Source organism: Perca fluviatilis, chromosome 12 (genome assembly GCF_010015445.1).
Source record: "Perca fluviatilis chromosome 12, GENO_Pfluv_1.0, whole genome shotgun sequence".
Taxonomy (NCBI): Eukaryota; Metazoa; Chordata; class Actinopteri; order Perciformes; family Percidae; genus Perca; species Perca fluviatilis.
Genome location: NC_053123.1, coordinates 19,102,425 through 19,116,475, shown reverse-complemented (window position 1 = coordinate 19,116,475; position 14,051 = coordinate 19,102,425). Strand labels below are relative to the sequence as shown.

General features: G+C 39.2%; 2 protein-coding genes and 1 long non-coding RNA gene across 6 annotated transcripts; 1 reads left to right on the top strand and 2 right to left on the bottom strand.

Annotated features, from left to right (window-relative positions):
• Positions 1-177: 177 nt before the first annotated feature.
• On the bottom strand, positions 178-3,071 carry rab9a (RAB9A, member RAS oncogene family). 3 transcript variants are annotated; one of them, XM_039817375.1, is made up of 3 exons: positions 2,996-3,071; positions 2,097-2,216; positions 178-1,944 (listed from the first exon to the last, which is right to left on the bottom strand). In XM_039817375.1, the coding sequence occupies exon 3, from the start codon at positions 1,903-1,905 to the stop codon at positions 1,297-1,299; it is 609 nt and encodes a 202-aa protein (XP_039673309.1). In that variant the 5' UTR covers positions 1,906-1,944; positions 2,097-2,216; positions 2,996-3,071; the 3' UTR covers positions 178-1,296. The 3 variants fall into 3 exon arrangements, with proteins under 3 accessions (XP_039673309.1, XP_039673310.1, XP_039673311.1); XM_039817376.1 differs by lacking the exon at positions 2,996-3,071 and adding an exon at positions 2,573-2,705 and having other exon boundaries at positions 196-1,943; XM_039817377.1 differs by lacking the exons at positions 2,097-2,216; positions 2,996-3,071 and adding an exon at positions 2,573-2,695 and having other exon boundaries at positions 196-1,944.
• On the top strand, positions 2,695-7,792 carry LOC120569517. The gene is made up of 3 exons (XR_005640882.1): positions 2,695-2,807; positions 4,713-4,841; positions 7,130-7,792. It is a non-coding gene; the product is annotated as an uncharacterized LOC120569517 (long non-coding RNA).
• On the bottom strand, positions 3,784-12,290 carry egfl6 (EGF-like-domain, multiple 6). 2 transcript variants are annotated; one of them, XM_039817370.1, is made up of 13 exons: positions 12,202-12,290; positions 10,789-10,895; positions 10,490-10,582; positions 10,154-10,273; positions 9,940-10,059; positions 8,434-8,568; positions 8,228-8,350; positions 7,701-7,763; positions 7,061-7,294; positions 5,218-5,292; positions 5,035-5,127; positions 4,688-4,950; positions 3,784-4,417 (listed from the first exon to the last, which is right to left on the bottom strand). In XM_039817370.1, exons 1-13 carry the CDS (start codon positions 12,273-12,275, stop codon positions 4,310-4,312), a joined length of 1,608 nt encoding a protein of 535 aa, XP_039673304.1. In that variant the 5' UTR covers positions 12,276-12,290; the 3' UTR covers positions 3,784-4,309. The 2 variants fall into 2 exon arrangements, with proteins under 2 accessions (XP_039673304.1, XP_039673305.1); XM_039817371.1 differs by lacking the exon at positions 7,701-7,763.
• Positions 12,291-14,051: the final 1,761 nt, after the last annotated feature.

Sequence of the window (14,051 nt, the reverse complement as noted above, 5' to 3'; positions counted from 1 at the left end):
AAGAGTGCTTGACCGATAATGGGAAAAAAAATATTGTGATTAAAAGACACAATCTTGTGCCTTGACATAGACACTTTGTTATCTAGCTGTTTAGGCCTTATATCATTGCAGTGGTTACAAAGCACAGCAGAATGTTAACATTCAGTTAGAACATTAAGATAATAAACACACTTAGAGTTTTCAGGCTACAAAACATGCTTTAAGAGACAGTTCTCAGGTGGTTTATTTATCATTTGCCATACCAGTAATACAACTTTGAATATGAATGAAATGTGAATAAGAAACAAGGTAAATAAATGGTTCACCATTGTAAATATTAAGCTGTGGGGAAAGACTTTAAACTGCAAGTATAAAAATGTTAATAGAGTGCTTTAAAGATCAAAATCATTATTTAAAACAAACCCAACAATGAGGATAACAGTTTACTCAATCATGACTGCTATTCCAATGCACTGTCCTCAAGGCAACATTGATTCAGTGATTTGTAAGGTAAAAACGGTTTACAAAATACAAATGTTTCCAGAAACTTAAATACACCATATGCCATGCATGTTAACTTTGCTTTAATATTGATCTTCTATTGGGGATCTTGTCCCTCAGTGCTTTCAGCATACAATCTATTCACTAAGCAAAATGTGCACGAAGAAGACCTAAAGGTGCAATAATACAAGCCTCAATTTGTTAGTTACACATAGTAGTGCCTTAGCTACTTCATAATTCTCACAAATAATGTTATTGGGCTGCATAAATTAATTAGGCAGTTATTTTCTGTATATAAATATATAGGCCATCACTGTGTTATTACATTTAGGAGTAAAGTTCAGTAACCCTTTCATGATCGCACTCCCAAGGTAGTACACAGGTAGTAGTTTTAAGAGTCGCATTATAATATGCATCCATGACAGAAAACCATTTGAGAGGGAAGTGAAACTTTTCAAATATATTGCCTTTGTTTTATCATGACAGATTTTTGGTTCCCAGTTTTGGGCCAACACAAAATATAGTTTATTTTTCTGCTACCCATCCAAAGCCTGACTTTTGAACTGTGGCAGAGCTGAGTAAATGATTCAGTGATTTCATGTTTTTTGTAATTACACTGGGATGAATTTAGTGTTTCCTCTTTCCCTTCAAATAGAAGTCAGACTATTAGCATTATCAAACCTTCAACAGTATAACAAATCATAAAGCCAGTAGCATAATTTGTTTAAATAAGATGTTATTACAGCATTGTAAACATACAGCCTCATCACATAACAGGCATAACAGCAATGTATTGTTAGTGATAACCCCTGAATGTTATGAACAGCAAGTGGTAGCAGAGCGAGGCTTTCTGTGAAGCTTAACTGTGTCTGTGGGGATGAGGTGGTCCGTTCTTTCATCCAATGCCAACACTCTACGCACTGCCTCCTCGAAGGCCACCGCTACATTGGTGGCATCCTTGGCACTGGTCTCATAATAGGGGTAGTCACCGTTCTCCTGGCACCATTGCCGAGCCTCCTCAGAAGACACCTGCCTTTCTGTAACGTCCAGTTTGTTGCCCAAGACTACAAATGGGAACTTCTCTGGCTCCTTGACATCTGCATAGTAGATGAACTCCTTCTTCCAGTTGCCTAAGTTGAGAAAACTCTGGCTGTCATCTACACTGAATGTGAGCAGGCAGCAGTCAGAGCCACGATAGAAAGGAGTCCTCAAGCTGCGAAAGCGCTCCTGGCCAGCAGTGTCCCAGATCTGTAGGGTAACCTGGTGGCCATCTACCTCCAGTTCCTTGTTGAGGAACTCTACACCAATGGTGTGGAAAAGGTGTGCATCAAACTTGTTGGTAACATAACGATTCATGATGGAGCTTTTTCCGACACCACCATCGCCCAGCAGAATGACTTTAAGCAGGGATGTCTTTGTTGTCATGGCTATTCACTCCCGACTGACCACTTTGAAATAATGTACCTAATGGAGAGATGCAATGTGCAAAATAGATTTGTATTACCTGTACAACACTATAATATACTTTTTTGTATAAAATAGTGTGACCAATAACCACTTCTTTTTTTATTTAAAGAAACAATTTCTTATAGATGTTTTGAGCATTTTTGTTTTACCCCTGATTGATTTTGGCCTCCTCCACTTGTCCAGATCATGTGCTGTAGACCCTAGTCCTTGGTCACATGCTCATATGTTTAATGTTGATGTGAGCAGCCATGTAGGTAACGTTCAGCCAGCTGTAACACAGCAGTTTCCTGATTAACCGATGGCCCATGACAGCAGCTGAGAAGCCCCATTGCAATAAATCACTCATCTGCTACCAAACGTTCAATACACTGTTTGCGAGCAGTCCAACAGGGTATAAGATTTAGCTTGTGACATATAACGTACACGGTATTAAACTAATAGCTGTATAACATGGTAGCACGCTAGTATGCAGTCTGAATTGTGTGTCTCTCAGCTAGCTACGTGTTAGCTCAGCTAGGCTAACATAAAAAAGGAAAACAAGGGAACACAGCTGGAGTTAGATTAATGAAATACACAGCATTCGCTAGCTCAGGTTTACTTGCAGGTAATATTGCTAGTAGCGTACCTTACACGTTGGGCCAGACAGCGGTTGAGTCAACAAGAAACACGAAATAATATTAACGTTAATAAATACGTTTGACAGCTCCTCGTCTTGGTGTGGCTCGAGATAAGGTCGCACTGTTTCCTGGTGAACCCATAAAGCTCAGCGCTAACGCAGCTAGCTGCTAAGAAGCTAACGATACACGGGCAGCCTCGGATCATGTGATCTTGTCAGACAGAAACAACCAACGAGCGCTGAGGTAACGTTTCAGACCCCATACAATGTCTAGCTACATTAGCACTAGCTATAATTGTTCGCACACGTTATACCGTTCTTATTTAAAAAGTCGCTCGACACGTAGAGTTACTTTTAAACCAAGGACTTCTTTAACACATTTTTACTTCTTTGTATTATGCATGCGTTCAACCACCAGGGAGCGACATTTACCTTAGTTAGCTGTTCTCTCCCAGCATCCCAGCTGCACACGGAGACAAAATCCACTCGACCCCCAAACCTGTTCGTAGCACTGTCAGCATATTTGTGGGAATTTATGGAAGGAATTTTACACCACATAGCAATACCATAATGTAGGCTACAGCAACTTCAAAGTTATGTACAACAATATTAGCAACACAATGTAGGCCTACATATCGTTTACTAACGTTCGAAAATTATACTTTTTATGCAGTGGCCTCGTTGAATAAACATTAACGAGTAACGTTAAACAGCATGTAAATGTGGAGCAGTAGAAGTACAGTATTTTCCTCTGAAATAAAGTAACGTTAGTGCAAACATTTTAATCAAGTAACGTACCTCAAAATTTGTACTTAAAGCATAACGTTACACAAGTTATCAGACGGCAACATTATTGAGGTTATAGTAATTACGTTTTGTATTCATTGACTTCCCCAAACAACTTTCTGTGATAAAATACCAGCCATGCCTGGCATCCATAAATTTACATTTTATTTGTGGTGGCATTTCTTCAGTCAGCAGACTGTGTTTCCTAAATTACCCACATTCTTTGTCATATTACCTTGGATTTTGTCCACACTGCAACACTGGCATATTATACATTTCCATACCCAGAAAATTCTGTTTGCCGAAAACTAAAGTCTGCCATGATCAAGAAGATTCGGCATACAGGTGTACAATCATACAGTGTGTGGGGAAAAAAGGAACGGTAGACAGAGTTAGAAAAAAAAACTAATTTAATTAATGTAATAGTACAATATAACATGAAAGCAGCATTTACAGCAGTTATGCACTGATACATTTTAATATTTAAACTAACCAGCCTTTGAAAAAAGTTATTCATTTAAGATTGAATTTCAGATATAATTTATCTAAGAATTCACATTACATATCATAGATTATTTTCAGTTCACTTCAGCAATCACATACACAACAAAGGGCTAAGCACAATACTGTCACATCTAACTAACAGACAAAGTTAGCATTTCCACCTATTCCTGAGATCGGAGTTATCTGTATTATAAGAGAGACCATTTTAAAAATCACGATAGAGAATAAAGCAGGATGTATTGATGTAGCAGCACTGTGATGGAGTAAACATGCATGCACTGATAGTACATCATCTTCCCTTGAGACCATGTTTCAGTATTTTTTTGTGGCTGTCGTGTGGATAAGCCATTAGAAAACATTGAGAAACTCCAGACCATAAGAACAGACAGGAAACAGGAATCTTTGACATGTGTCAGAGCAGATTTTCAAAATGTAAATCCAGAGTAAAGATACTTCTTAAACGAGTGGACTGACATCGTCTTGACAGGGCCCTGAGGTCAGCACAACATTGTCCAGCCCAATCTCTCCTGCAACATCTTTCCCATGCTGAGCTTCAAAGATAATCTGAAAGACATTGAATAGTACCATCACATCTTTAGTCTGTAGATTCCAGTAGTGAGTGAACAATATCAGGGTGGTCTTGCAAACATACTGTGGACCACATGAGTTTTTGAGAAAAATCCAGCATAGCCACATAAGTACTGCATAGACTTATGATACAACATTTGTGCTGTTCAATTTACTTTGTCTGTTATTAGTGTTGTTAGCAGTTACAGCACTGGTTTGACAATCATCTATTACTAATATGTCTTATAAAACGATAAAATGTCTCACAGATTGTGGTGCCTCCTCTTTCCAGGCCACAGTGAGGAGCTCTGTCTGCCAACCCTGGTCTCTGCTTTGCCTCTGCTCCCATACTGGGTAACCATTGTTATCCAGCAGCACCCTGAGAGTTCCCACATTATGGCCCATCAGACGGTAGTCAAAGGTGAGGCAGAAGCTGCCCTGCTGGGCCCGGTCACTGAGAAGCAACTTCAGTTTGGCCATATCCTCTGGCACCCCTAGGAACCCACTCATGGCCATGTAGTATTCACCACCTGAACAAATTTGTAGCACTTATAAGTAAATGGATCTAAATTCACAAACATTAAATTAATCTTAAAACATAATAATTCTGTTACCGTTATGGTAAGCTACACTCCAGTCCATGTCATCAGCCTTGTCTTGGACCCATTCACATGCTCCCTGATCAAAGTTGCAATCCATGATAAACTCTAGAGGGTAAAACGATAGGAGCACATTAGCAAATTAGTCACATAAACAGTCATTGTATAACAATAGCACATAAACGGATATTTGATTACCTTCCTGAACTGGTGCCATTTCGATTTCTTTGATTTCTGTGGCCGGTCCGAACACTGATTCAAAGTCCTCTGATACTGTGTTTAGAGATTAAAGTAACAATTAGAGTGAATTCATAAATCTTCAGCTAAATATACTGTACAGTACACCCACTTGTCAGTTTATTAGGTATCACCTAGCACACAACAGTCCTGCAATAAATCCTTCTTTCATAAAGGTTATAATGTTCAGTTTCAACAAAAACTGAAGCTAGGATTTATTTCAGGGCTGCATTCCTTGTGCCCTATAAATTGGCAACTGAATGTATATTATTTTAGCAAAATTGAATCATCAGTACATGAGTAAAAGCAGACACAATTGTATCACAATTATACTCTCACAAATCTCATAAAATATGCTGCCTAAATTTTGCCTCATAGACATGACAAAGAACATTTTCCCTACTAATTCCTCTAAAAAAATGTGATCGTAAAAAAATTCAAAAATTCAAAAATTATGCAGCAAAGATATTTCCACGATTAAACAAAAGCCAGGGGGCCTTTTAACCAGCAGGTGTAGACCTGCCCTGCTGTCACTCATGTCTTGAGATGAAACTACAACTTTAGGATACAGCCCCCCCAAGTATTTTAAAGCTCTTTCAGCAAACCACCCCCATGGCAAGCAGCCTGAGAGAGTCAGACAAGTGACAGCTGGGGTTATTGAACCTGCTCAGCCAGAGTGTTCGAGAGGTCTAGAGTGCTGATGACAGACTTTCCAAGGAGTCAAGTCTGTTTGCTGACAGCTGTTTTGGGGAAAACATAATAAAAGGCTTGGAGGCTTAAGTGACCTCCCTCCCTTCCTCACCCTCCTCCCAGGAGATGGGAAGCAGTATGAGTTGTATCCCTGGGCTCTCACATGCCGACAGAGTAAAATTCCTCCCTGGAGGTGACGGATGTCTTGGGGCTTGTCTCCTCTTGCTATCTGAGTTATTACACAGGCTCGGGGGTTTCCATAAAGATCAAGATTAGTGGTGAAAGGTAAAGGTAACCTCATGTATAGGGTTTCTCATTGAGATGTATACCTCTTCATGACCACACTGTTGCCCACTCTTCTCTTTTTATCTGATGAAAGTGTCTGGATGTGTTGCCAGAATGTGCATATATAAATACAACTCAGGTGTGAATGATGTGCTAGAAGCCATCATGTTTAATAGCCAATTAGATTGATTAAAGATAATTTCTTCATGTACACATTGCTGGGTTCTTATTTAGATCTTAATATTTTAGCTTCAGCCAATGGTTTAATATTATGATAGCATTTAAAAAAAAATGCCAGCTGAGAGTTGACAGGATCTTAATGTTAGTGACCCTATTTTTATAATGCTAAAAAACATGACACCATGCTTGTGGTTCTTTGTTGAAATAACTAGGACATCTTTGACTAATCTGTATCAATGTGTCTTAGCATGTTGTTTACTAAAAAGAGTCAACAAATGTGTTTTTCCATTGTCAGTAACAACAGATCTTCCCTGAGTTATTAATGTTTTGTTAATTGTTTTATTAATATGTTTGTTTGTTTGTAAACAACAATAAATTCCTTTCTGATTCTCATTCTGATTATACAGATCTTGGAGGAGCCTGGGGACATAAAGCAACAAGCCCCTTTCTTCTCCAGTCAAGGTCTTAGACCTGACCTACTATTTTATACTTTAACTGCCTACTGAAAAATCGATAATTGTATTCAGATGCTGTGTAGACATCAGTGCTACGTCTCTGTAGAGACTGAGTTTGTTTAGTCTATGGTATGGTTAATACATTGTGGACCACCCAGAATTACTGCAAGAAAGCCAAACGAAAGGGCACTTACTAAAAACATCTCCTCTTGGATTGAGCTGGTTGTCTTCCTCTTCTTCCTCCTCCTCTTCTTCTTCCTCAGGAAATTCATCCACCCGTCTCTGCTCAGTCTCGCCAACGTAGACCTCTCCATCATAGTCAAAAGGCTGCTCACGGATCTTAGGAGGCGCCGTTGCTACTGGTTCAGGGATAACATTTTTGATGTCCTCGTTGTCCAGTGTACCTCTCACTTGGGAGTCCGGGATGGCTGCAGGCAGAAAGATAAATCAGATTAGACATGTGGAACCGCAATCATGAGTGGGAAAGACTGTATTTTACCAGGTTTGTCGTCATGTATTTTGCAGCTGCTGTTCTCGTTCTACTCCATGCAGATGAAGCATGACAGCAATGTTTATTGCACATAACGTTAATTAGTGTTTAAAATTGCACAAGCATTTTATCACACAAATTCTGTATATAAAGGGTCATGCTGAGGATTCCAGGTCTCATATCAAGCTGTGTGCGTGGTGGACGTACAACGTTTCCAGCCATATGCAAGGCAGAGAGTTTGGAGAGGTGTTCTTAAAAGTAGGAGGCAAGAGGAGAGAATGAATGGGGATGCAGGGCAGGGCGTGAACAGCGGAAGCAGAGTCTTGGATTTCACAAAATCTCACCATTGAGGAAATCATCTGCACTGCCTTTGTCTCCATCCCACGACCTCTGATAAAATGGCTTGACTACAAAAAATAAAGGCATCTTTCATTTACGCTGTAACCCCTTGCATATTCTGTTTATGTTTTGTTTTTTTCTACATGGGGCTTCACCTGTTGTATTCTGGGCCTGCATTATAAAGTACAGCACAACCTGTCTTTCTCCTTCTTCAGATAGATGGCTACTGTACAATGTCATATACACAGGTGTGTTTTCAATCTGTGGCTCTCTCTTGCTAACATCTGTTAGGTGTGGTGTCTGAAAGTAGGAAACTAGCCTTGGCAGGACTCTTGTTTGCTGATGTTTTAAAGAGTTCAGATGAAATATGTGGCTGTAAAACTGCTCCTGGCCTATCTGACTGACTACTCTCACCTGGGAGAGGCCTGAGACACGAGTTTCTAAAATATATTTGTGAATGGAAGTGTTATATCAAAAGGCATCCCTTAAACTAATCAATTCATAATTCTGCGCAGTAGTTATTGGATCTCACCAGAGCATTCAAAGCCATTGCCTCTGAAGCCAGACTTGCACCTGCACTTGTAGGATCCTTTAGTGTTCACACAGACAGCATGGTGGCTGCACTTGTGGGTGCCGGCTGTACACTCATCAAGGTCTGAAATTGGAAGAAGTCTATTTGTACCTTTTAGGAGCAGAATTGATCACAATTGTTTCCCGTAATAAACTTGTATACCTTACCTACACAATCATATTTGCCGTCAACATATTTTAGGTCGTAGCCATCCTGGCACTTGCAGAAGTAGCTTCCAAAGGTGTTCACACATTGTCTGTTGTATGGGCAGAGGTTCTTCCCAGTAACACATTCATCAATATCTGAAGGGAAACAAAACCAGGGTGGACATTAAAGGGCCTATGGTTTTATTTTTATCAAGTTTAAATTATTCATAAAAATGTAAGCATAGTTGTACCAAGTACAACACCATCTTTGTGGGGTACCACTCTACTCTGCTATCGAAGAACCAGATATGCACCCCAAGTGAAAATGGAGAACCTTTAAACCATGTCACATTAGGCAATATTGAGAAAATAAGTCCACTATGGACTTGTTTTTGCTTATTTTCACTACTCAGTAGTCCTCAACACTTAATTATTTGTCGTGGGTTGGTTATAGACAACTGTGTGCTTCCTCTGAATCACATGGAGTCATCAGCTGCTGTTTTTCATCTGCCAGCAGGGATCTTCACCATTGTTGGTGTAGCCTACTGAGTGCATTACACCATCCTGATGATCATGAACATGATCACTCACTGTCTTCCCACTTGCATCACTGCTAATTTGTGTTAGAACACAAGCCAGCTTAAAAAGCAGTGCTTCCACTGAGTAGTAACTGAGGTTGTGATGTTGTGGATGCAATGAATGAATGACTTAACACAGGAGGTGTGCAAAACAATTTTTAAACTAATCGTAACATCACCATTAGGAACGCTGATACAGTGCCAACTAGTTGTAGTAGTAGTTCATTAATTGACCGTCATATTTTCATTCAGTCATGTCATGATGTTACTTTAATTATATGTATCTACCTGTATGCATGTTTTCACATTGTATGTATGGTCAGACAGCAACTTAATGTAATGACCTACAGCCAGTTAGGGGTCTATCATGTCTAGTACAAACTGAACGATTGCTACTCTAGTTCAGGTTTAAAATTATACTTTACATTATTAGAAACTAGTTTATACTTTCATGATGGATACAGTAGATATGCATCTGTCTCATAATGGGCCATTATTTGTCTGTTATGTTACATTACATCTGGGAATAATGTACTTTTTGGTATATCAAAAGTGTACTTCTGCTGCAACTCTGATATTTGAGTGTGTTGAATCCATGGTAATACTGAAGTTTAATGCTCCAGAACTATTATATTACTTCCCCTTTGTGATCAGTATGCCAGACTGGCTCTGTCACCGCTGAAGCAGTTTTGTGGGAAGAAATATAACTTAATTGCATCCATCTGAATTACAGGCCAAGCATGCAAAAGCCACATAATATAATCCGTACAGAATTGTTCTACTATGCACACACTCGGAAACAAGCCAAAGCCAATTCTTTTTTACTCTGTATTCCTTGTTAGAAAAGGGCTATGCTCCATCTGATTTTTCCCTCTCAAACTATATGCTTAAAAATCAATCACAGTCAGTCACTGTGATTATAATCTATTGTGTGCGTGTGGTTGCTCACCTACACAAGTCCTCCCATCGTGCGCCAGTTGCAGCCCCGCAGATGGGCAGAGGCAACGAATCTCCCCCTGAACTTCCTCACAACCATACTGACAGTGGGCAATAGAGCATGTCATAGAATCTACATGAATACAAACATAAAAGCAAATATTTATAAATATTCAAACTTGGCAACTTTATAGGGTATGTATGGACAGTAACACAATGGGACTTACTTGCACAAGATCCATCAGGCATTACGGTGTAACCATTGAGACAGTAGCACTTGTAACTTCCATAGGTGTTCATGCAGCGATGCTCACAGGGACGAGGTTTCAGACCACACTCATTTAGATCTAGAAATGAGAGTAACCCTCATTTTGTTTCACCTTGTTTTCTAAAACCTAAAAAATTTACATTTTAACTGAAATGCTTTTTATTGAAACACAAGAGATACATATTTGCTGAAATTAAAACATACCTAAAATAAGATAGTAATGGCAGTTATCAGCTGGAAATGAGATTATCCTGTACCCAGTTTGACCTATGTTTTCCAGACCCCAACTACTCACCTTGATTACATGTCTTTCCGGTGTATCCAGGGAAACACTTGCATTTGTTGGGGCCAACACACTCTCCGTGCTTGCAGCCGTGGTCACATTGAGCTGGTAAAACATTTAACATGAAGAGAATAAAGCCAGAAATATCAGTGGTTTGAGAATAATGGATAATAGTCAAACCACACATTTCACATTTCCTCCACATTTTCTGGGTTAGAAAAAAAGAATAACAGTTGTTAGGACACTGTGTATTGTGGCAGTATATATATATTTAAAGTATCAGTCTTTGAATCAATATGGACTGCTCTTACCCTCACACTGTCCTTTACTGTTCTTCTTCCAGCCATAGCAACACTCCAGCCTCCTTCCATAGCGACACACACCTGGTTGGTTTCCAGTAAGGACTTGTCGGTAGTGCCTTTGTAGAAAAAGAGAGGAGCGGAAGGTAAGATGTGTTATTTCACTGTCTCGGCTACATTTACAGCCCACCCTGGTTAATGCATGGAACATCAGATAGAAAATTTGAAAATATTATGACATATTATTACAAAATAAAATATATTAACATGAAAACAAATTATCCCAACGCATCCACAGTCTCACTGCGCTCTCCCAGTTGTAGATTTTAGCTATCATTCTCTTTTAATTTAGGTCCTACTGGTAGTTGTGTGAAAAGACAACCTAAATAAAGTGTCCCCTCACAGGCTTGCTTAGTGATAAAAGTGGGCTCCCTGTGGAGCAACAGCCAGCTGACAGGATGTAGGCTACAGATGGAGAAAAGCACACTAATCAGACATTTCCTGCGTTGCACTGATACCTTATGCACAACCACATGTCCTTCTTTTTCACTGTACCTTGATCTTCACCTGAATCAAATTTCTGGAGTCAGATGAGAATCTACTGTAAAGTTATTCTCTGTGGCGGGCAGGGAGTCAGCATTACATTCAAAATAACCCACATATAGATTATATTGCATGGGTGTATTTTTAACCTGTAAATTAAATTAAACTATTAGGATGCCATTTGACTTTGACAGTAAATGTATGTCCGAATCACACATCCAAATCTGACTTAAGAGCTTTTAGCATCATTATGTCTATATTTAAGCTCAGTGCCAAACTCTAATATCCCAGATGTTTTAGTGTCACAGGGATAGCATCTTATACCAGCCTCGGCTCCAGGGGGACTAGGGGAATCTGAGACTTGATAGAAATCATCCAGAATAGCCCACATGAGAGGGGCTCCTAAGTGTGACAGGTGCTCTTCAGTTATTAACGGTTGCTGTGCTACATTTAGCTGAAGGTACTGCCATAACTGTCATAGTCCTCTGCTGGCAGGGGCAACAGTGTGTAAATACCATCAAAACAACAGTTTTCACTGTAAAGATTTAAAGCACATAATTCAGTGTCAAATAGGTGGGTCATCTTACTCATTAAGCTCCACTTAAAGTAAAAGCATGTGTAGGAACTAGCAGTTAAATGGTAGTAATTCCTCTTTATGGCTACAGGAAGTTGGCCAAATTGTATATTAGCCAATTGGTGCCAGTGCATTTCAGAGGCAATGTGATACACCCTATAATACATAGATATCTATTTGATATTATCCTGGAAGGTCTTTTTAATTCTTGACTGAGTCCAAGTAAAGTTTAGACCTGCTGCAGGTCTTAAGAGTAGAAACATACAATACCACATAAAATGCTCTGTTGCTCTAGTTCATTGACTTACCTATGGGCTTCCGCACTGCCAGAGGAGATGTGGAGCATGAAAAAAACAGCACTGACCAAGGTGAACGGCTTCATGTTCTGTGATCCGTGAGCCGCTTTTGACTTTGAAAGCGATTTATTCTTTGAGGGATTTCTGAGTATTCTCTTGAAGAAATAAAAAAAAAAAAAAAAAAAAAAAAAAAAAAAAAAAAAAAAAAAAAAAAAAAAAAAAAAAAAAAAAAAAAAAAAAATTTTTTTTTTTTTATTTTTTTATTTCTCCCCTCTCTGAAATTCCAGAGGTGGGTTGACACTGTGAAATGACACTACACTGTGGGGGATAGGTTGCGACTTTTGGAGGTAGGAGTGGGTTTGAAAGGGGGGTGGGGATTATGTTTAGGGGTGCTCCTCTCTTCACTGAAACCCTATACAAGACCAAATGAAAGTCTTCCTGTGCAGTAGGAAAAATCATACTGTTGTAAAAATGTCAAATGCAGCGCAACCTATTGATTCCTTCATATGCATTTGTTACTTGATGATCTGCCGGTGTTTTTTTCTTCTTTTTTTGGGATAATAAGCTGTATTGGCTAATTCTGGAACTCTGACATGCATAGGCCTGTCATTAGCAGCTGCAGAGCTCTTTGATGTCTTACTCACAGGTAGCACATAAAGCGTTTGCTCTCTCACACAGGCTAATTCCCAGTTCAGCCATAAAAATGTTTAATGAGTTTTTATGCTTTCAAAGTCAGCTCCAACATCTGGTCCTGATCCTCTATACCCTTAGAAATGGACAGGTGATGTGTCTGTGTTATTTCACATTTGTGTATACTTCTCCCATGTTTTTAAAATAGTTGATTTTTTGCACTGAATTAATTTACACAATGGACGTCTGTCCCCTGCCACATTGTCCAAAGAGGCTCAAAATGATGATTAGAAAACTGCAATGGAAACAGCTTCAGATGAGAAGGAAGTCTGCAGTTACACACTGTAGTTGAGCTCAACAATACAAGTCTGTGATTATTTTGCCTGACATTCAGCACCGGTCAGGAAGCAGAAATGTTTCAGCTAATTAAATGTCTTTTTTTATTTAGACAGCGAGAGGTTAAACCAAATTCAGTCTGGACACTCCCATTGTTGCACCCATTTATTGCAAAAATAATACACATTTGACTTTGGTGTGGCTCCGCTCGTGTGTTGCTCCAGAACAAGTCAATGTGGCATAGACGTGACTCTGAGCTCACAAACACTCCTTAACAGAGCAAGTGGTTCATAACTATTAAGGTGAACCTGAACTCCTATTGCCGAATCCACATGCAGAAATTCCTAAATGCTAATCCAGCAGGACGCTTGGGAGGAAGTGTGGTTGGGAAGCAGGCAGTGGTTGCTGCAAATATGCAGCATTGAGTTGTGGCATTGTTGGCAGAAAGTATGCAATATCTGTTAATAGAGGAGAAAATATTTGGACAAACCCCATGGACAGTAACAATTGCCATTATATATTCTAACCTTAACCAAAGTCTTAAAATCACATAGTTTAATAGTTTAGCTGTCTTTACCACTATCCTTCTGTAACCTTACTTAGGTAGTTTTACTTTCTTAGGCATAACCACACCACTGGGGAGCTTAGTTGGTCACAAGGTTTTCACAAGAGCACGGAGATGTAAAATATTTTCAAAAAAAAATAACTTTCACAAGTCATGGCAACAACATTTTAAAACTTTTATTGTATTTTTAAAGAGATAGTTTGACCCAAGCAATGTTCTTCTCCAATAATTTATTTGGAAGTAGCAATACTCTGAATTCTTCCATGACAAAAACAATGTTGATTCTTGGTTACAGCAAAAATTAGGGAATGAAATGAGAGCTGTATTCTCA

Excerpts from the sequence above, each read along its gene's own strand:
- rab9a (XM_039817375.1), bottom strand. The coding sequence starts at position 1,905 with ATGACAACAAAGACATCCCTGCTTAAAGTCATTCTGCTGGGCGATGGT.
- egfl6 (XM_039817370.1), bottom strand. The coding sequence starts at position 12,275 with ATGAAGCCGTTCACCTTGGTCAGTGCTGTTTTTTTCATGCTCCACATC. Across the intron at positions 10,274-10,489 it reads CGGAAAGACATGTAATCAAG|ATCTAAATGAGTGTGGTCTG; the intron begins GTGAGTAGTTGG and ends TCTCATTTCTAG. Across the intron at positions 7,295-7,700 it reads TGCAGATGATTTCCTCAATG|CCATCCCGGACTCCCAAGTG; the intron begins GTGAGATTTTGT and ends TTCTGCCTGCAG.